Source organism: Euprymna scolopes, chromosome 3 (genome assembly GCF_053919585.1).
Source record: "Euprymna scolopes isolate OS-2025 chromosome 3, ASM5391958v1, whole genome shotgun sequence".
NCBI lineage: Eukaryota > Metazoa > Mollusca > Cephalopoda > Sepiida > Sepiolidae > Euprymna > Euprymna scolopes.
In genome coordinates, this window is record NC_136484.1 from 52,790,635 (window position 1) to 52,812,537 (window position 21,903).

The 21,903-nt window shown below is 34.5% G+C and overlaps 1 protein-coding gene across 1 annotated transcript in view; it reads left to right on the forward strand.

The window, feature by feature from the left end:
- Positions 1 to 1,310: 1,310 nt before the first annotated feature.
- The window catches only part of LOC145255284 (uncharacterized), a 38,910-nt gene continuing 18,317 nt past the window's right edge, over positions 1,311 to 21,903 (forward strand). The window contains exons 1-5 of the mRNA XM_080113941.1: positions 1,311 to 1,927; positions 7,893 to 8,071; positions 13,813 to 13,942; positions 16,420 to 16,574; positions 20,440 to 20,576. Coding sequence (XP_079970067.1) covers positions 1,886 to 1,927; positions 7,893 to 8,071; positions 13,813 to 13,942; positions 16,420 to 16,574; positions 20,440 to 20,576 — 643 coding nt within the window. The 5' untranslated portion in view covers positions 1,311 to 1,885. The remainder of the gene's footprint in view (positions 1,928 to 7,892; positions 8,072 to 13,812; positions 13,943 to 16,419; positions 16,575 to 20,439; positions 20,577 to 21,903) is intronic.

Below are 21,903 nucleotides of genomic sequence, written 5' to 3' on the forward strand. Positions count from 1 at the left end.
GGGAGGCCCCATGTTTTGAAAAGCTTCTGGGTTTGACCTTTACTCCTGATCTGAAATGGAACACATACATCAAGTCTGTGGTCAAGGTCGCTGGGAAAATGGTGGGATCCTTCTATCGCTCCAGAAGATATCTCACTAATGATGCAATTCTCTATCTATATAAAAGTCAAGTACGTCCAAGGATGGAGTACTGCTGCCACATCTGGGCAGGTGCTGCCAAAAACAGCCTATCCTGCCTTGACAGAGTACAAAATAGACTTTGTGGCTTGGTGGGGGATGCCTTTTTCTCTTCCCTGCAACCTCTCTCCCACAGAAGAGACGTTGTGAGCCTGTCTCTCTTTTATCGTTATTTCCATGGCAAGTGCTCGTCTGAGCTCTATTCTATGCCCCCCCCCCGCCAATCTTTCACAAAAAAACACACTAGCTGGAACCACTGTCAATAATTTTCCCCACTGTTTATCCGTCTAAATAAAAATGTAGATTCCATGAACAAAGTTTCTTTCTTAGAACTGCATGTCTGTGGAACTCTCTGCCGCTTGCCTGTTTCCCTCCCGACTTCAACTTGGATGTCTTCAAGTCCAACACAAACAAATTCCTGATGAACCGCCCCCTTAAGATATGACACTTTATTACTGTACACACGATAACCCTTATCCCCGAGTGGCTTCTGGGCCTTGATAAGTGGTGACCTCCATGTAAAAAAAAACAACAAAAAAAACAGATGCTACATTATCCCCTTCCCTGAGAAAGGAAGAGATAATGCCTGGGAGGTGGTATCATGCAACAGAAAAGATACTGCATGATCCCCATCTACAAAAAAAAAAAAAAAAGAAAGAAAAAGACAGAAAAGAATCATCCCTGGGAAGTGGAATCATGACCACAAAACAGATTCTATACTCTCCTCTCAAATTGAAGACAGTAATAGTATAGTTTCGGCTTCAGACGGAGAGATACCAAATCTCCATTAGTAAAAGATAAAACTCAACCTGAAAAAGATAGTAAGTCTTTTATATGTACAAATTTTGCTATCATTTTTTGATAGGTTGAGGTTTACATCATCATCGTCATCATTATCATCGTCATCGTCATTATTATTATTATTATTATTATTATTATTATTATTATTATTCTGTATTTTGTATTTATTTATTAAGGGAATCTAATGCAGACGTGTAGGAGTTGTAAAAAAGGAGGGGTCACGGCTATCTTCAAGTGGATAACTAAGTGGGAAAGGTCAACCGATCCACCCTGTCCAAAACAGCCGACATCCGCCTGGTCTACTTATGGACTTTGGGAAGTTGAAATTGGACGTCGAACCAAATGAGATAGTCAAAGAGTCCAGACAGTGAAATGCATTGCAGACTTGCAGACAACAACAAAAAGATACAAGAAAACAAGTTCAACCGTTTTTTATAAGCACAAAGTTTTAATGTAATTAATCTACAATTCAAAGAGAAGAAGTCGCAATCTCAAATTGGACGCAAGTAAAATCAAGAGAGGATCCATTCTTAAGATACGTCCGATCAGTCTGTGCGTTTAGCGAAGAAAATGATATTTCAAGCTTAAGCAACGAAACTGAAGTGTGACAGACGTATTGACCGACCGGAGTTCTTAAAATATGCAACGACAAATGTGAAAAAAATATAGCTTATTCTGCTTAACGTATGTCAAGAAGTATTGTCAAAAATAATTTTCTGACTTCCGGTTTGCTTTCTAGATCTGTATCGTAACAACGATAGATGCTTCCTCTGAAAATTATCATGCTTCTTGCAACTTGACAAATATAAGTAAATTCTGTGAGTAAAAATCAAAGTTTGAGAAAGTAAATCAGGAACAGTTCGATTATTGATTAAAAGAAAAGTGTTAGAAAGTGCAAACGAAGACTATGGGTACAAGTTGGATTATTGTTGTTATGTCCGTTCTACAGGTCAGTACACATTATTTATTTTGTTTTTAAATTCTATAAACTCATTAGATTTGTGTATATCTTGACTCGTGAAAAGAATTCATTTCATTGCGTTTACTAGTTTATATCCGCTCCTTGACAGTACTTGGGTACGTTAATTTCCGTTTTTATCTAGCTTTGCACAAAGAAACACATTTGTGAAATTTCGTGCAAAAAAGTACACTACTTTTGATTTGAGAGTTAGTAACTACGATGGATATATTTGTGTATTGTTTCTATTGACAAAACATGTTTTTAAAAGAATCACTGTTGGTAGACCCTTACTGATTTTTCTAGTGATATCATGCTATGCAAAAGAAAAAAAAAAAGCTGTTACTATTCTTGAAGAAAACGTTATATCGCCGAAACGAAGTCGATTTTAAATAAATAAATAAATAAATAAATAAATATCTATGTAAAAATATATTTGTGTTGTTTTAGTTTCTAAAAGTTATAGATTTTCAAATTACATAACGCTTACTATGAAAAGCATTTTCTGATTCGTTTCACGTGCGCCAATGCTAATTTCTCGACTACTAGCAGCCCATCCGGCATTGCCCGGTCGTAAAATATGCATAAACATTATATTTTAATCAATGCAGATTTCTTATTTATTAGAAACAGAAATACGTAACGTTAAATTCCTTTAAAAAAATGAAGTAAAAAAGAAAGAAAAGAAACTGATCTATGTGCATGCAAGTATTATGTATTTTTTCTAAACAGGTCACTCCTTGTAAGTAAAAAAAAAAAAAAATACTTGAGCTGAGATCGAAACCAAAATCCGAAGACAGTGAGTCACGTACGATAACCATTACACCAGCTTGACAGTGTTGTCAAACCAACTCATACTTAACATAAAAATTGCTGTCAAATTTCATGACCATGCAGTCGTGAAACAGTTGAAAACAGATAAAAACCTGGTGGTCTCCCACGTACCAATTTTTCAGTTTTGACCCTTTTTTTTTCTCCGGATGAAATCTGATTAAAAAGTTTTCCACGTGTCTGAATACCCTATATACCAAATTTCAAGTTTGTAGATCAAAAGTTCGCACACACATTCTCACTTTTATAGATATATGGAAAACATTTTAAAATAATCACCGTTGGAAGACTTTTACGGATTTTTCTAGCGACATCACGCCACGGAAAATAAAAATTAAAAAAAAAAAAATGTTATTATTCCTAAAGAAGACATTAAATTATCAAAACTAAGCCGATTTCAAATAAACAAATAAGTAAATATGCCCCACCCCAATATATATTTATTGTTTTGGCTTCTAAAACTTACAAATTAAAAATTATGGTTTGTAAGCAAAAACAATTTGCTTTGAACTAATACCGAATACCCTTTTCGCTTACTTTTTGTCGATTGTCAAAAGGGATTATTTAGTTTAAAAATATATTTATGTTGATTTATGTTTATTATGTAATGCTAATTTCTTCATGCAAGGTAAGTACTCGGGTACTGACATCGTAAAACTACTGCCTTAGTAATGAGTACTCTGCCTATTCCTGATTTCTCAACCAATGGCATGTTTTTATTTGCCTACGAATAGACAAACCCCAAAATCACTATGACATTTAACTGGTGTTTATATATTATTACCATAGTACCTTTAACGTACGTATGTAAGTCACGGTTTCCAGATTATAAATGTAGTTAAATAAAACTGGACTCTTGTCAGCATTCAAATGACGTTATAACTTCTGATCTGTTTAGTCCGGTTCTCCCGAACTCCGACGCCGCCATCTTGACTTCAGGTCTTTTTATTACGTTATTTCTTGTGTAGTCTCATTGTTATGCAAATGACTGCTTATCAAACAACAATAAATTATTCAATCGGGAGACTCAAGGGTTAATATCTGTTATGTCTATAGATGGTATAATGATATTATGAGGTTTCCATTTGCGCCGGGTGTCCATGCAATAGAAATATGTCCTAGACTCCTGTAAGGATATTGGAGATAAACCGTAATAACCAGAGTTTTAACAAAAGGGATACAATAATATCACAGGGTCTACATTCACGCTGAACGTCCACAGAATGCCCAACAGCAATATATTACATATGGAAAATGCCGCTGTGAAATTTCCACAGACCACACTACTATAGATTATATTACACTAAGGCACTTAATGTTTGCAGGTGCGTTATCACCTTTCACACAAATTAAAAGAAAATGAGATAATCGAAGGATGATGATTAGTGATTAATCTGATGTTGCTAAGGTAAAAACTAATTTGATTTTACTAATTTTAAAATGAATTGTTCTAAAATCAAAATTTGTCGCTCCGTTGTTTTAAATACATACATATTTCGGTGCTTGTCGACAGATCGACTTTTTAAAATATGTTGTTTTAAGCAAAAACAATATTACGCACGTAATTGTCATGCCCAAAATATTAATATATCCAAAAATTAGTAAAAAAAAAAATCATCGAGTAGTAATTTATTTCTAGTTAAAAGTAATTCATTACGGAAAATTGGGAAAAATCGCATTTTTCTTAGACGTTATAAAGTAGGCAGTAGGAGGCTAAACACAGGCGACATAACTCCGAAAAGAATGTTTTAAATTACTTGTGTCATGGTTGCAATACTTGTTGTCTATAGTGATAGACTTTTATTTCTTTTTTTTTTTTCACTAAAAACACAATAGCAGTTGTTCTATTCGATGAATTTTCGTAATTTTTGAATATATTACTATTTTCGACATAACAAGTAAGTACGTAATATTGTTTTTGCTTAAAACGATGTATTAAAAAATCGATTTGTCGACTATAGCTTATAATGCCCCCATATTTCAAAAAGTAGCATGATTTCAAGGATATTTAACTGACAATTATTTTTTACGTTAAGGACGCATATAATATTGCTTTCAGAAGAATTGAATTGCTACAAATTAAAGTAAATAAATAAAGGACAAACATATTCGTTTTGTTTATTGAAAGAATATTTAACTGAAAATAACAATTATTTTTACAGAAGGAAAAAGAATAATTTTTTCTGAATAGTACTTACCTTAAGAGACGTTTATTATTTCAAAAGAAATATTATTATACCAGTAAGTTATATAGATTGATGTAAAAAACACTATGAAACTTCCATAGGGTCATGCTCGTTATTATTATTATTATTATTATTATTATTATTATTATTATTATTATTATTATTATTCACTAGGAGTTTTCACACAAGCCATCATCAAAACATTCTCTTTGAGAACAACATGTGGTGTCCCTGGAGTCTGAGTGACAACAACTCTCTCCAGGTTCCCAGTACTCACCGCCTCTTTCAATAGCCATTCATAGTTTGTGTTATCGCAATAGCCGTTTACCATTGATTTCTCGTTGGGAAGAAGAAGAAGAAGAAGAAGAAGAAGAAGAACAACAACAACAACAACAACAACAACAACAAATTTACCGAACTTCCATTACTATCGATTACTATATCGTCCTTTTGACTGCTGTACACTCTTTAACCCTTATCCTTGAGTGGCCTATCGGCCTTGATAAGTGGTGACGCCTATGTAAAAAAAAAAAAAAAAGACACCATTTTATTGGCGTCACTTTTTATATCCTCCGTCCAGTCCTCACAATCTCAGACGGAAAGTATTTTTCGCAGAATATTAGCTGCTCTAAATAACACAGATTTTTTTTAATAACAATTTAAATTCTTATAGCATTCCAATTTCAAGTAATTCTAAGACTCACTGAGGATTTATCCAGGAGATCCGATTATGACTTGTATCACCGTCATTTTCTTTCCTCAGAATCTGGTTAATACAATTGTCAGTTCAGGTTAATCATGAAATTGAATTAAACTCTTCCTCCATATTTCGATCACACACACAAAAATAAATAAATAAATGAACTGTGATAGTGATAATTCTACATGTGCTAGCTTGCTTCTCAACGCAAACCATATTAAGCAACACATACACACAAACATAATTTTTCAATACGAACATGTAAAGTAAATGACCAAGATTTCGCATGGGAGATCTTATTTTTTTATTATTACAGATCGAAACATCGCAGACACGCATCAACCAACATATACCGGCAGAAATTAGGGCAGAAATTAGACTGGGCAAGCCACGTCGTTTTCGCTCCTCTTCTGCATTGGAATCTGCCATTGGAAAACATCTAATTGAAAATCCAGCTTGTGCTAATGCATATAAAACGAACTGCTTCAGAATATTGCCCCAGGTTGACTCTCAAAATCATTTAAAAATTTTGGAGCTGGTCTCGATTTTTTTATGCAAGCCTTCACTCTGTCGAAAGAAAGAATTTGTTAAATCATTGGACTTGCTCGGAGATATATTCTAATCGTTCCCATGTCCCCTCCATCTCAATTGCACGTATATTTTATATTATTGTATATATATATATATATATATATATATATATATATATATATATATATATATATATATATATATATATATATGGAAACGTATTTTAGACATTCCTACGGTGACAGCATCGAGAAAAGCACTGATAACATGTACAGAAAATCTGATTCGCAAATATTACCACATTACCTTTCATCCAGGTAAGATATATAATCTTTAGTAATAATAGTTCTTATTTACAATTCAACCTAAAAAAAAAAAAAAAAAAAAAAAAAATTCCACAATTTTCACTTAAATTTTTTTCCACCCGGTAATCTCATCGATATTACAGACTTAACTTTCAGATTAAAAACAAAAACTTGAAAAAAGTATATATATATATATATATATATATATATATATATATATATATATATATATATATATATATATATATATATATTTTACACAAATTCCCATTTGTTTATTTTTAAACTCATATATCCCCGATTATTTGCTCTTGTGTGACAGTTTAATTCGTTTTTTTGCATCTCTTGATATAAGAATGATTAACTCCTGATGAGTTTGTTGGCGAAAGGAGCCCCTAAGTTTTTTCCGTATATTATTTTAAAGCATTGTATAGTTTTTGTGCCGTTAGAAAGTTATATATAATGCTATTTGGTTCTGACTTTGAAAATCCGACTAGATAACATTATACGTTAAAATTGTGCAAAGGAGTTCAACAGATAATACCAAAAGCAGCTAACTCAAAGCATAATGTAAAAAAGGGGAAATCTTTCTGGTCGGTTGATGTAAAATAACAATAAGCGACTATTGATATAAAGCTAGTTTTGGTTGGTTGGTTGGTTGGTTGTTTTTGTTTTACGGCATATCAACCTTTTTCAGGGTATTTAATGCCAAATCCGGTGATTGTGAAGAAAATTTTTTTAATAGAATATATTTTTTTGCAAGTCGGTTTCTATTCAACCCATAGTTGGGACCCTAACAGGTACTACCATTCCGGGTCAGAGTGGACCTGGGAGCAATGGCAATTAAAGGGGTCTCACCATCGGATATAGTTTAAGGTCATATCCAGGATCAAAGCTAGTTTGATAAGTATGATGTAAATAGTTATTTGTTTAAAGGAAAATATATTTTATTGGGAAATGAAAAGTTGTCTACTTTTGAAATACTTGATTTGTTTAAAAAAAAAATGTAACATTTCTCCATGTCGTTTCTAACAGAACTGGGGAGCCTCTAATATAATTACATAAAAATAATTCGATAAAATCCAATTTAATTTAACTGTGTGATTTTCACATGGATAAGCTAGTAGTAGTAATAGCAGGGACGTGCAAAGGGGTGGGGTTCTAGGGGTGCTCAAGCACCTGTCCCTTTTGCTCCTGTTCTAAAAGTGTCCTTTTCAGAGGAATGTATTATAGGCCTATGCCTCACCATTACTATATTTTTGCCGTTTTTTTTACTTGAGTACCTGCCCTGAAAAAGTTATCTGCACGTCACTCAGCAGCAGCAGTAGTAGTAGTAGTAGTAGTAGTAGTAGTAGTAGTGGTGGTGTTGTAATTAACCTATGTAATGCTCTTTTTACTTTCAGCTTGCTTGGTTTTGTCCTGGTGCTAAGGCCACAGGAATTGTCGAGATAAAGTTTGTGGAATTCTCCAATCCCACTGGCAAATTGTTTGACGGGTTTTGTTGCGATTACAAGAACTTCTGGTCTTACGATTGCGCGCCTTGTGATCATCAGTTTGTGGTCTGCCTGGGGAATATTTCAAAGTAAGTCAATCTGTTTTTTTTTTTTTTGTTTTTTTGTTTGGTCGTTTTGTTTTACAGCATATCAACCCTTTTCGGGTTATTTAATGCTGAATCTGGTCATTTTGGTAAAAGAATTTATGCTTCAAGTGTTTTATATCTTCAAATATTTACTCATGGTGTTTGGTTTGGTTGTTTTGTAGAAGATCATTGCTGTTTTGGTTTTGGGCTTTGTAATTTTGCAAAGAAAAAAGGAAAACAATGACATCAATGTTTAGTGCATTTTAGGTCAAGAAGCCAGTATCCACAGACAGCCCGATCAAGTAGAATCAGTGTCAATTTATTTAATAACTATGTACTGCCAATCCTTGTAGAGATATGTGGACGTATCTAAAAATGCTATTTCAAACTTGAATGTGACAGACCGACGAAAATGCTTCTGTCAAAAATGCTTCTGCAGCATCTCATTGTCACAGCATCCTTTACTACCGTCTCTTTCCAACTATCATCTTCTTCGTATTATTTGGATTCTTCGAATGACTGTTCTCGTCTTGAGTGTGATTTTCGCAACGTTTCGGTCGATGTAACCTCCGACCTTCTTCCGGTGTATTTTGGCAAAATCGGGAATCTTTCTTCGGAACTTGGGAATCTGAACAGAATTTCGAATGGAAACCTTTATTTAATCCATGTGAGTAGTATGTTCTTGTTTTGTCAGCCATGACTGGGTAGAAGTCCTAAGTCATTATTATATTATAATTATATTTTGAGTGTCACCTTCACTGAGGATAAATCTTCTGAAGAGTGTAATCGTATAACTAACTAGCTGGACGCCTGGCATTGCCCGGTTGTACAATGCATTTATACAGATTGCGTATATATTATTATAGAATCAATCCTCTATTGAATATCATATATTACGAGGAATAATTTGCCCGATATTTTTTGCAAAAAAAAAAAATTGAAATTAAAAAATAATAATGATGATGTTATCATCAACTTCCGTCTGTGTTTGTTTACAATATCATGTCAGTTGATATTTGGGTTTGACCGTGAATGCTCTGGAAAAGTCACCTCTGATTAATGTTTAGTCTTAAAATATGCAAATGAAGAAATGATTTGCGGCGATTTGAAATGGTATCTCTTCTTTTATCGTAAAGTGAACTCATTAATAAGAAAAAATTAAACTAAAACAGTGAGGTACACCCGGGCTTGAATATGGAATCATTCGATCTGTAGTCGACTCACTCAGGGATAAGGGTTATTGCAAGTACATTATGTTAGTGTGGAGATTTGATGAAGTGTTTACTTAAGGGGGCGGTTCATTAGGAATTTGTTAACGTTGGACTTGAAGACATCCAAGTTGTAGTCAGGTGGGAAGCAGGCATACGGAACAGAGTTCCAAAACGATCAACTATTTGCCTGTTATGCTTTGAGGGTATATTAAAAGGCAAAAGAGGCAGAGGAAAGCCAAGGAGAAGGTGGAGAGAAAATGTTTTTGATTGGACATTTTTCAACAGTTGGGTGTCCATCAACCAACTTGCCCTGGATCAGAAAGAATGCCAAAAAATAAGTCACATGGGTTCGCAATCCATACCTGAAGCGGAAGATGAACTCATGATGTATAACAGTTTAAGTTTTAAAGATTTTTTGAAGGAAATTAAGTCAACTATATTTTTAAATAGATACAATAACATTCTGACTTAGCATACTACTGAGCTATATCTCCAGATTATAATAATTCTGTTTTTTTTTTTGTTTTTTTTTTAAGAAGAAATCATTTGTTTAGATTTTATTATCTCCTTTGCCAGTGTAACGTATAAAAAGTCTCCTGTAAAAATTCTTCTTTTTTTATCTATATATCTATAAAAGTGAACGTGCCTGTGTGTGTATCTGTGTACATTTTCCTTCGCAATAACTCTGTCAATTTCCAGTCTAAAGACTCAAAATTTTGGTACTGAGATTTGGGAAAATCGATGTGATCGGTTTTTGGCCAGAAATTTGGCGATTAAGGGGTCAAAGTTCAACGATTTGACCTTTGAGAACTCTACCAAACTCCTCCGACAATTTTGGGTCTACGCACTTGAAATTTTAGATATAGGTTTCTTGGACATGGATCTAACTTAATAACTTGATTTGAGCCCAAAACAATAAATTTTAAGGGGTCAAAGTTAAAAAAAAAATTGACCTCTGCGGTCTCTTCCAAATTACTCAGACAATTTCTAGTCTAAATATTTGAAATTTTACATAAAGGGTATTCAGAGATAGGACAAGCTTTTTCATCAGTTTGGCTCGAAAATTTTTAGTTACCAATATATAAATGTATGTATGTATGTCTGTTTGCATATCTGCCTTAAAATTTCAATAAAGGCGACGCATTTTACCAAGATCAGTATCGTTTTAAAGTTCGACCTTTCATACGACAAATATCGAAAAATTGGCTAAAAACATTAATATCTTCCCCTTCAACTAGACACTTTTCTACAGGGGGGGAGGATAACTTTTTTGCCGATATTTTTTAAAGTTATCCTCTTCTTTTAGATTGTCTAGCCTTAATTTTAAAAAATGTTGCTTCCAGTTTGGCGGTGGTCGTAACAGCATAAACGTTAGGTTTTACCCCGTTCGTTTCCTCCTTTACGATATGGGTTCGAGCCTGCCTTCCTACTACCACTTTTTTACCACCCATGATAGTCTATAAGAAAAAAACTATTTTTAGGATCGGATTTTTTTTTTATCTTCAATAATTATCGGATGAATTTCTGTACAAAACATATCTTAGAACACTGCCAGAAATATAAGTTACCTTTGTGTGAAATTTGCAAAAGATAGACTCAGCCGTTTCAGAACCTATAAAGGAAGGAACTCACACACACACACACACACACACAAAGTGACTTTTATATAATAGTAGAGATTTTTATAAAGTACTTTATCCACTAAGCCGACAATTCTAGAGTGAATTTTAGCAGCCTTTAGGTTACAGCGACCTAAACATTGTGAAAAGATGAGAACAGTAGTCTGAAGAATCTAAATAATCCAAATAATCAATTTTCATCTTTAAAATTAAAAAAAATCATCACTTTCTTCTTCTTCTTCTTCTTCTTCTTCTTCTTCTTCTTCTTCTTCTTCTTCTTCTTCTTCTTCTTCTTCCTCCTCCTCCTCCTCCTCCTCTTCCTCTGTGTCATAAATTGACTGTAACAAAAGAACAAACTCACAATGGCAATCCAAATTTCAAACAAAAGTCCTGTGCCTCAAACGCTGAAATGACTCTTGATAAATTTCTGACATCAATACTTTCCAAAAGCTAAACTGTCTTTCAATCTATCAGTTGGTCTCCACACCTGCAAATTAGTTTATTCACGTGTGCAAATCATTCTCAACTATAATAATTTATTATTGTGAATAAAAACTTTTTTTTTTTTAATTATTATTTATTTCTGTGGGTCATGGACATGCATCATTATCATCATCAGGACGGGCTCCTTGCCCGGACCAATGTCACTCTTCCTCTCCAGAGTTTCCTGCCTGCCATCAGCTGCCTCAGATCTTAAGGTTCACAGTTGGCATCGTGTACTATTTGCTGGATGTATGCGGAGCTAGGTCGTCCTTTGCTTGTGTGTCCGTATCGTGGAGTCCAAAGCAATACATCACTCACCAATTCATTCAAACAGTGACTGGCAAATCATAGGCGTCTTTCCCTAATGGTAGATATGGCAGGTAGGATGCCAGAAAGTTGCTGCTTCGTGAAGTGATTTTGCCAAGATATATTCAATACTGTTCATAGTATACGGGTGTATGTGCGATCTAGTTTGCTTTCCAATCTTTTAGTGAGTGTCCAGGCTGTAGCACCGTAAACAAGGACAGACTCTACCACTGCCCTGAAGAACTGCCTTTTCAGTTTTTCAGTTAGCCTTGAAGTCCATACTGAACACAGCCCATCCAATGCGGCCCATGCTTTTGAGATGCAAATTTCAATATCTCTCTGTGTGGAAACTATGTTGCTGCCCAGATAGGTAAACTCAGTGACTTCTTTTAGTGTTGTTCCAACCAGAGCTCTGATCTTTCTTTCCACATTGAAAATCATAAATGTTGTCTTATCTACATTAATGTGGAGTTTTCTAGCTGGTGTAACAGCGTTTGCACATCAGCAGTGTTATTCACGAACAAAGCAATGGGCATGAACTACATTAAAAACATCACATTCGCTTTTGAGTCGGTACATCTTCATTTGTGTTATCATAATAGCTTACCTATTTTGATGAACAGTTCATTTCATTTATTAAGATATAAAATATTGAATTTTTTTTAATGGGAATCGCTCAAGACAAAACATGAAACCACTTGATGTAAGGAGCTTCAAGGTCAAAAATTTGTCAGCGATAAGTGTTAGATAAAATACATTCTGATCCAGAAAACAGCACTTTTTTCCTCCTTTTGAGTGTAAAAGATTGATAGCACATCCGTCCTTGATAAAATGATGCAACGTTAGCAGGTATAAAATCCATAAGATAAAAAAAAAAAAAATGTATGACGTCACACACACACACACACACACACACACACACACACACACACTTCTTTATATTATAATTCTGATTGTTGGGATTGACCGTTATGCACAATTCAGTTGCCATTTGAAATTAATGATTAATCCATTTGCAAAGAAAGCGAATCCTGACTTATTGAAACTATCTTATTCCTTAATATGCGAACATCGGGGTTGATTGCAGAGTTTTTCGATTTTTCTTGCTGATGACTGTAAGAAAAAAGGTCTTAATGGTAATCGAAATTTCAAACAAAATTTATGTTCCATGAATGTTGAAGTGACTCTTCAGAAATTCTTAATAAATTTACACCAGCAGCACCTTCTCACACAAAAAAAGAAGGCAAATTCAATCTGTTCTTATTATTTAAGTTAATTGATCTCCGTACATGCAAATTAGTTTGTTAGGTGTGCAGATCAGTTCCAGCCATAAACATCTACCATTGTAGATAAAAGCACCACCACCACCACAACAACAACAACAACAACGGATGCTGTAGTGCATAAGATGCAGAAAGCCATTGTATTGTCTCATGATGGATGGGCATGCACAACACGCAAAACATCTCATTTACTTTTGAGCTCGTAAGTCTTCGTTTCTATTTTCACACTATCGATGCTTCGATAGCAATCAAAGCTGTAGTGCTACTACTGAAGAATTTTCAACTCTATACACATTAAACGCATCTCTGCTTCTGATGACAGAGGTTGTTTTCTTAGAGTCTCACACTGTCAATATCTGCAACAGAGAGATGAAACTTTCAGGTCATAAATGCATAAGTTCAGCAAGCGGAACAGGCTGTGTATCTGCCTATTCCAGACATAACATGGCAAACAGTGAGGTACTACGACATTTTTTACTTCAGGTAAATCATTAACATTCATTAAAAAAAAAGACAGACTTCATTTATTTGTTTATTCGTTTCTTTTTTTTTAAATTTTTCGTATCATTTTGTTCTGGCTGGAGATGGGGCATCCTAACGGATGCCAGCCATTCATTCACTATTTCATCCATTCCAACTGAGTTATCTATCTTTTTAAGATTCTAACCGTCCCTTTAAGTGCAATTGTTTGAATCTCTCTTGCACTTGGTTTATCGGGTATATTTGTAGGTAGTTTTTTACTTTCTTTTTTATGAGTCCAGTTTGTCCCATAATTACGTTTCTCTTTGTCTTTGATTTTGTTAATATTATTGTTTTTTTTTTTGTTTTTGTTTCTTTTTTAGGTCAAGTGACATGAATTCGTGTGAATTTGATAAGGTCGAAACGGGAAAAGTAAAATCTAACCAGATAGAATTCACTGATGATATTGGCGGTGTTCCAAACCCCATCAAAATAAAGTTCGATACGTGGCCTGTGAGTATCTACAATATTGATTTCTATATACCTGCGTGTTTGTTTGTTGTGCATTCCATTCCGGTTAATAGAATGGAGATGTGTGGTTAACATAATACAGACAGTGCCAAACTATATATATATATATATATATATATATATATATATATATATATATATAACTACTTAATTTACTCACATAAAATTAATATACGAAAGTATAGATTTATGCGTAAACTTTAAGCATTTACTTCAAAAGTGCTCAATACATAGGTAGGGCTAGTTAGTAATTTATAAAATATATATGGCGATTAAGCTACACTGAATATTCGGCGTTTCATCCACTCTAGGACTCCTCAGGCTTATGTGCTAGCTTAATCGCCATATATATTTTATAAATTACTATATATATATATATATATATATATATATATATATATATATATATATATATATATATATACTAGCAAAAGTACCCGTCGTTGACTGAGTTCAAAAACAGCCAACAGAAAATGGACTGATTTATGAAAGTATGATAGGTTATGAAAAGGAAGGATTGTAATGAGATAGCTTCAAATTTAGGGGTATCAGAACCAAAGCAAAATATGATGAAAGTAAAAATAAAATAGATAAACCCCATAATTTATTATACCATACCTGTTCACACTGAAACACTTATCACAATGAATATTGTGATAAGTGTTTCAGTGGATCTATATTAAAAAAAAACTTGTTAAACTTTGTGACATATTTCCATTCTATGGAGGTCAGGCGCAAACGAACACCCCATAATTTTATTATACCATATTTCTTCAAACTGAAACATAATTATCAAAGTATACTTCTGCAGATAGATATGAAAAGTCTTTATTAAAGTTTGTGCCTATTTCCATTCTATGGAGGCCAGGCGCGAACGCAGACCCCACAATTTTATTATACCATCCCTATTTAAGTTAAAACATACTTATCAAAGTATTATTATGTACATCTATATCAAAAACACTTGTAAAGTTTTTTTTAAATTTAAAATTTTTTTATTTTCATACTTTGTGGACCAGGCGCGTATGCAGACCCCACAATTTTAATGAATCATCATTATGCCAGATCAAACATACCCATTCCTGTGTCTCGATACATCTTCTATCATTATATGTGATCAGTTTTCTATAATAGTCAACCATATAGGAGCCTATTCGTGACCAGACAAACACACAGACGTTCAGCTTTATATATATATATATATATATATATATATATATATATATATATATATATATATATATAATGAGAATAATAGAAATAGTATTCTGACGAGATAGAGAAATGAAAAAAGGAATAAACCAAGTTATATGTCCATCAATGTTTTGTCTTTATTGTAAGACTTCTTCTGGATGAATAAATTGAATAATATAAAATACCAGCGCAATACTCATTTCATTTCAGTTACACATCCACATTTTAATTATAACAGCTATATTTATTCCGAAAAGAAAATAAATTACATTATATCTTCTTTAAATATATTAACGGCTATATGACCTTATTAAAAAAAAATCTTACTCTCTCCACATAACTCTCCATAACTTTTTTGAATTCACAACAACTTTTTTGTTCTGAAATAGAACAAAGTTATCCTTTTTTTTTTTTACAAAGGAGTCATCACTTATCAAGGCCCGAAGGACACTCGAGGATAAGGTTTAATGAATGTACAGTAGTCAATGGGACAATATCATAGTAATCGTTAGTAGTGGAAATTTGGTAAATTGGATTACTTAAGGGGACGACTCATCAGGAACTTGTTCACATTAGACTTGAAGACGACCATATTGTAGTCAGCTAGAAAGCAGGGAAACAGAAAAGAGTTCCGCAGGCGGGCAGTTCTAAGAAAGAAACTTTGTTGATAAAACCTACGTTTAGGTTTAGACTCAGATAAAGAGTGGGGGGAAATTATTGATAGTCGTTTTACCTAGACGAGTGTTTTTCATGAAAGTTTGGCAAGGGGGAACCATAGATTGGAGCTCAGACGAGCACTTGCCATGAAAATAACGATAAAGCAGAGACAGTCTCGCAACATCTCTTCTGTGGGAAAGAGATTGCAGGGAAGAGAAAAGGGCATTTCCCACTAGGCAACAAAATCTATTTTAAACTCTTTATCTGTGCCTAAACCTAAACATAGATTCCATGATCAAAGCTTCTTTCTTAGAACTGCACACCTGTGGAACTTTCTTCCGTTTCTCTTCAAGTTCAATGTGAACAAGTTCTTGATGAGCCGTCCCCTTAAGTAATACAATTTACCAAATTTTCACTTCTAACGATTACTACAATATTGTCTCATTGACTACCGTACACTCATTAATCCTTATCCTCGAGTGTCCTCCTTGATAAGAGGTGACTCCTTTGTAAAAAAAAAAAAAAAAAAAAAAAAACACTCATGCCCATACACTCCATTTGTTTAATAGTATTTAGTAAGGCATTTCTTTTTTGTATTTTCTTTCTAGGGTTTCATGAAACTGAAAATCAACACTTTGGACAGGGATGGCTTGAACACATTCGATTTTGTGGACCACTACGAATATCAATATTTCTCATCCGCTTTAAGCAGCAGTAAGAACTCAACGTTCCAAACTTTAAATCTTACTGGCAGTTCGACAAGGCGAGTTAACAAAATACTTTTCTTCTTTCTCTGATTTTCAGTTATGCATATCATCTGTCTTAGATGGTAAAAACAAACAAAAAGTGCTGATTGGTTGAGCAGAATCACATATTAGAAGAGAGAGAGAGGGTATATTCCATCGGTGCATATTTCATCGAAGTAATTATAAAACAAGCACAGGGATGCTACACTGCAGCGATGGGACAGAGGCTGAAGCTTGGTAGATAGTGTGGAACCTATTAGATTAGAGGCTTCTTTTTGAATCCTGTCTCAGAGGGAGAGACTAGTGGTTGGTTCACAAGCCCAGATGTAGCAATAATACTCTATTCGAATGGGTGAACAGTCGTATTGTAGTGATATAGCGATATAGTGGCATATGTGGGAAGTTTTCTAGCCCAATAGAAGAAGCCTGCCTTATTTGCACCAGACTTATCAGTATTTTCTATGTATTTATTCCCATATACAAGGTGCTTTCAATAAGTTTCCAGACATTTTTTCGTATGGCCACTTTTATTGTTAGTACACACATGAAACTCTAGTCCCCTTTGAAGTAATCTCCTCTGGCTGCAATGCACTTGTTCCGTTCCAACAACTTCTGGAAGACCCCATTGAAGTCTTCTTGTGTGAACGTGTCAATAACCCTCATCGCAGCCTATTTCGTCTCTTCAATTATCTCATAACGACAGCCTCTAAGGGTTTCCTTGAGCTTAGGGAATAACCAAAAGTCACAGGGAGCAAGGTCTGCACTATAAGAAGGATGACGAACTGTCTTGATGCCCACCTTTATCAAATAGTCTGTAATCTCCTCTGAGCACTGTTGGGACAAACTTTGCTCAAATCTTCTACATCTTCAGTTTCTTGCGAATAATTCTGTGTACAGTTCCCACACTGACATCAAATTGCACTTATTGTCTCTATAGACACACGACGGTCCTTATCCATGAAATTCTTTATTTGGCCAATCAACTCTGGTGTTCTAACTTCCTTACTCCTCCCAAACCTCTCATCATTCCTCACATATTCCCTGCCTTCCTTGAATCTCTTATGTCACTCAAAAACTGATGCTCGAATCATGCAAGATGGTCCAAAAGCAGTCTGAAGTATTCCATATATTTCTGTGACATTTTTTCCAAGTTTAAAACAGAATATAATTGCACAATGTTCTTCTAAAGTGTCATCACTTCCAGATTGCATTTTTAAAATTCACCAGCTGTGACAATAAGGCTTTAGTAGGGTGTATTCCAATCCCTGCTGTAGCTGTTTATTTGAAGCTGAAATCATAAAACATTGATCAGTTATCTTATAAAATATATAGCAATAATAATACTGAATTTTCAAGAGTCTACAACAATTTTAAATGCCTGTACAAAAAAAAAAAAAAGTCTGGAAACTTATTGAAGTAAAAATTGCAAACATTACATTAGAATTGTCCAATTAAATTAAATCATTTTAGAGCAAAGGTTGCAACCACTTGTTTGTAGAAAGGGAGGAATTTTACGTGTATATGCAGTGGCCTTTCTGTACTATCAATCTAGAACTCGTTGCATATTACACATTGTATTTGGTATACAGTATATGTGTGGCTGCATAAACCTGTGTTATTGATGGCGCAGTTTGGTAGAGTGCAGAAATTGTTGTTGGGTAGTGTTCTAGGGTTAGATAAGTGTTATTTCAGTATTGGTTTGCGGTGTGTAAATTGGATGTTTTAATGATGGATTTGTGGATGACTGATGTGATTCTATCATTAAAATGCGGTGATTTTAGGAAGCAGGTATAGAAGAGTGGGTACTATGGTTGTTTTCTTGATGTCCTAAAGTAGTGCTTAGCGTTTCTCAGAATCCATTCTAACAGAGGTGATTTTATCTATAAATAATTTATTCATTTATTTATTTATTTGTTATGGCATTTCCTTTTTTTTTTAATCATTTTCTCAACCCGACCCTGAAAATCATTGCACAATGATTTTACACTAATTAATTTACACGATTAATACTAGAATTGTTAGTTTTTAAGTAAAAAAAAAAAAAAAAAACAGACTTAAAGTAAAGTTGAAAACGAGTGAGGGGGGCTCATTCCAAAAGTAAGTATTTTTTTTTTTAAATTAAGCCTATTTTTTTTAATTCAAAAACTAAAACGTTGAAGAACTACGAAACGGGAGTGGTACCATTAAAATGAGCGACTTTTCTGCTCCAGAATTTATTTTTCTACATATTCACCACCATTCTCAATGCACATTTGCCAGATGAACGATGGCTGTGCATGAGCATCTGGAGCACGCTTTGTCATACGAGGATCGTTCCAAAAGTAATGTCTCCTATTTTTTTAACTCAAAATATTGAAGACTTACAAAGATACCATAAAAATGAGCGAATTTATTTTTCTACATAGTCATCACCATTCTCTATGTACTTTTGCCAGGAATTCAATGATGCAGCTCTGCTTTTGATGACAGGGGTTGTTTTTTTAGTCTCACACCGTCAATATCTGCAACAGAGATGAAGCTTCCAGGCCATAAATTCATGAGTTCAGTCATCATAACAATGCAATTTGCAATTATCTCTGATCCATTTGGACAAAATAAATAAAATAGGAAGCATTACTTGTGGAACGCCCCCTCGTACAATATCAACATATAAATCAAACTATAAAATATTTCACTCGATAGTTTCCAAAAGTGGCCCCCTTAATTCCTCTTTTTTGCTCATTATTTATGAATTCAACTAATTCCATCTTAAAATGTTCTGCACTATTGCTGCTATGAATCTGATCTTTAAACAGGATGTGAACATGCAGTCACAGAATAAAAGAGCGAAGTAATGAATAGATTTAAAATTCAAGCAACCACAGTCAGAACGTGTGTATAAAAAAAAAAAAATAATAGAAGGTAAGCTGATTTGGTCATATGAGGACAAGACAGCCTACAGTGTGTATTAATTTGAACGAAAACTTTGTAGGACTACATCAAGACCCTTTGTGATTCACACAGCAATCACAAAGGGCTTTCAGTCACCAATGAAGAAAGATGACTTCACTCTTCGGCTCTAGTCAAGTGAGGCTATTTTCACTTAAAGATTTACTGCTCCAAGAAAATACCTTTGGCAGGCAAACTTTATTACTTTAATTCTTTTCTTCAATGTCAAAACTTCTGGCAGCCTACACTCTGGTCGCTTAAATAAATACATATTGTTCTTTATAAAATGGGCTTTGTTTACCTTTCGCTTGATGATCTCTTTTGTTTGAAATTATTATAGGAGTTGCTCTTACAGTTTATGTCAAGATGAGCACCTATACATATATGTCAAAAGCAGTGACGTCTCGATACGACCTACTGAAAACTGAAAATGTAGAAAAAGACTGTCGTGAAAAGCTTAACTGTTCCTACCGATCTTATGCATTCCACTAATGAGCTACTACTTACATTTATTTTGGTCAAGATCAAGGTGTAGTATCTGTTCTTCAGATGCTGCACTTCTATTTCTTGTTCTCTTTCGGTGGAGGAGAAATCCTTCACGACCGAGACAATTTTAATTTTTGTACCTTTTCTCCACGTTAAAAAACGACCCTGGTGTCTAACTCTGTCCCGTGGGGAGGCATAGTAAATAGGTACTACTTACATTTATTTATCCAGACCAATAAAGTTAGATCTAAGAACACACACACACACACACACACACACACACACACACACACACACACACACACACACACACAAAGATTGTTTCTATAATTATTATTATTCTATATACAGAGTTCAAGTGAATTTCTTTTCCGTCGTCCATGGAAACTGATATTTGATAATATACTTGCCGTTTGAGTTTTACAACTGATGCTTCCTTTTTCTTTATTATTTCTTTTTTATGTTCAGTTTAAAATTAGAGCTGAGTGTTCATTGTGATGAGAACTCGTTTGGTCCAATCTGCGACATCATCTGTATCCCCCGAGACGATGAAGGCGGCCATTACTTTTGCGATCCAGAACGAGGTGAAAAGATATGTTTAAAAGGTAAGCAACTATAAGGAAGCGATTCTGGTCCTGCATCAGTTCTGAATCTAAATTAACTCAATAATCGATGCTTCTAAATTAAAAAGCAGAGCCAGAACTGAATAACCTTTATTGTTTCGTACAATGTACATTGCTTATTCCCTATATATAATTGCTGTGGTTGCAAGGTTGAACAATAATTAGTAAGGAAATACAATGAAGACGCAAACAATAAGATAACGCAATAATAAGTGTATTAAAGAAAAGGTATATTTACAATATGTACAAATGACGGTGTCGAGTCAGAGAGTCTTGGTGGGAGGTTATGTACGCTCTTCGGCGTCACTTCTGGTGGCATTTGAGTAAGACACACCAAGGCCAACCTAGGCTTGCCATTTATAGTGTTATGTTATTTGCATATGCAAATAAGTGGTTGCCACCACAACACCCCCCTCCCAAGATTTGAAGTCACACAGATTTCAATATCTTTTTCTTTTTGGGTTTACCATTAATGGTTCATTCACTTTTCTTTTCCTACCTGATCTTCGGGGTTCAGGTGTATTTTGAGGCGGTTCCAAATTAAAAGATTCGTATATGATATCTATGGTGTCCTCCTCTTCGACTGTTGTCGTATCATCATCATCTTGGATATGACGTTTTTTTATCTGATTTAGGTGCCTTTTATGTATATTCTGTGGACCTTTAATCATGTATGTACAATCAACAATGCGTTTATCCACTACTCCACATTCCCAGTAAGATGTGTTATTTCTGTAGCACTTAAAATGTACTCGATCTCCCGAGTTATATTTCTTTCTTCTCGTGTGTGTAGTGTTTCGGATAATTGCCTGCCTTGGCAATAGTTTGTCAAACGCTGATTTTACCTTTCTGGCAAACATTAGATCAGCTGGTGATATGTTTGATGGTGTACTAGGATGTGGTGTAATCCTATATACTTGCAAGAATTGTTGCAAAGCTTTTTCTGTTGGTGTTCCAATGGATTTCTTTAACGCTTGTTTTAGCGTGTCCACGAACCTTTCCGTGAGGCCGTTCGACCTTGGATGATACGGCGGAGTCGTGATGTGCTTCACTCGGAACGTGTCGCAAAATTCCTTAAACTCTGCGGATGTGAACTGCGTTCCGTTGTCAGTGACCAGTGTGTCTGGTACACCGAATCTTGCAAACAACTCGTGTAGAAACCCTATTGAGTTGTTCGTTGTTGGATTCCTGCAACGCATTACCTCCGGCCATTTTGTGAAACTATCCACTACAATTAAATAATAGTTTTCACCTACTGGACCAGCGAAGTCCATGTGGATTCTCGACCATGGTTGGTCGGTTTTTGGCC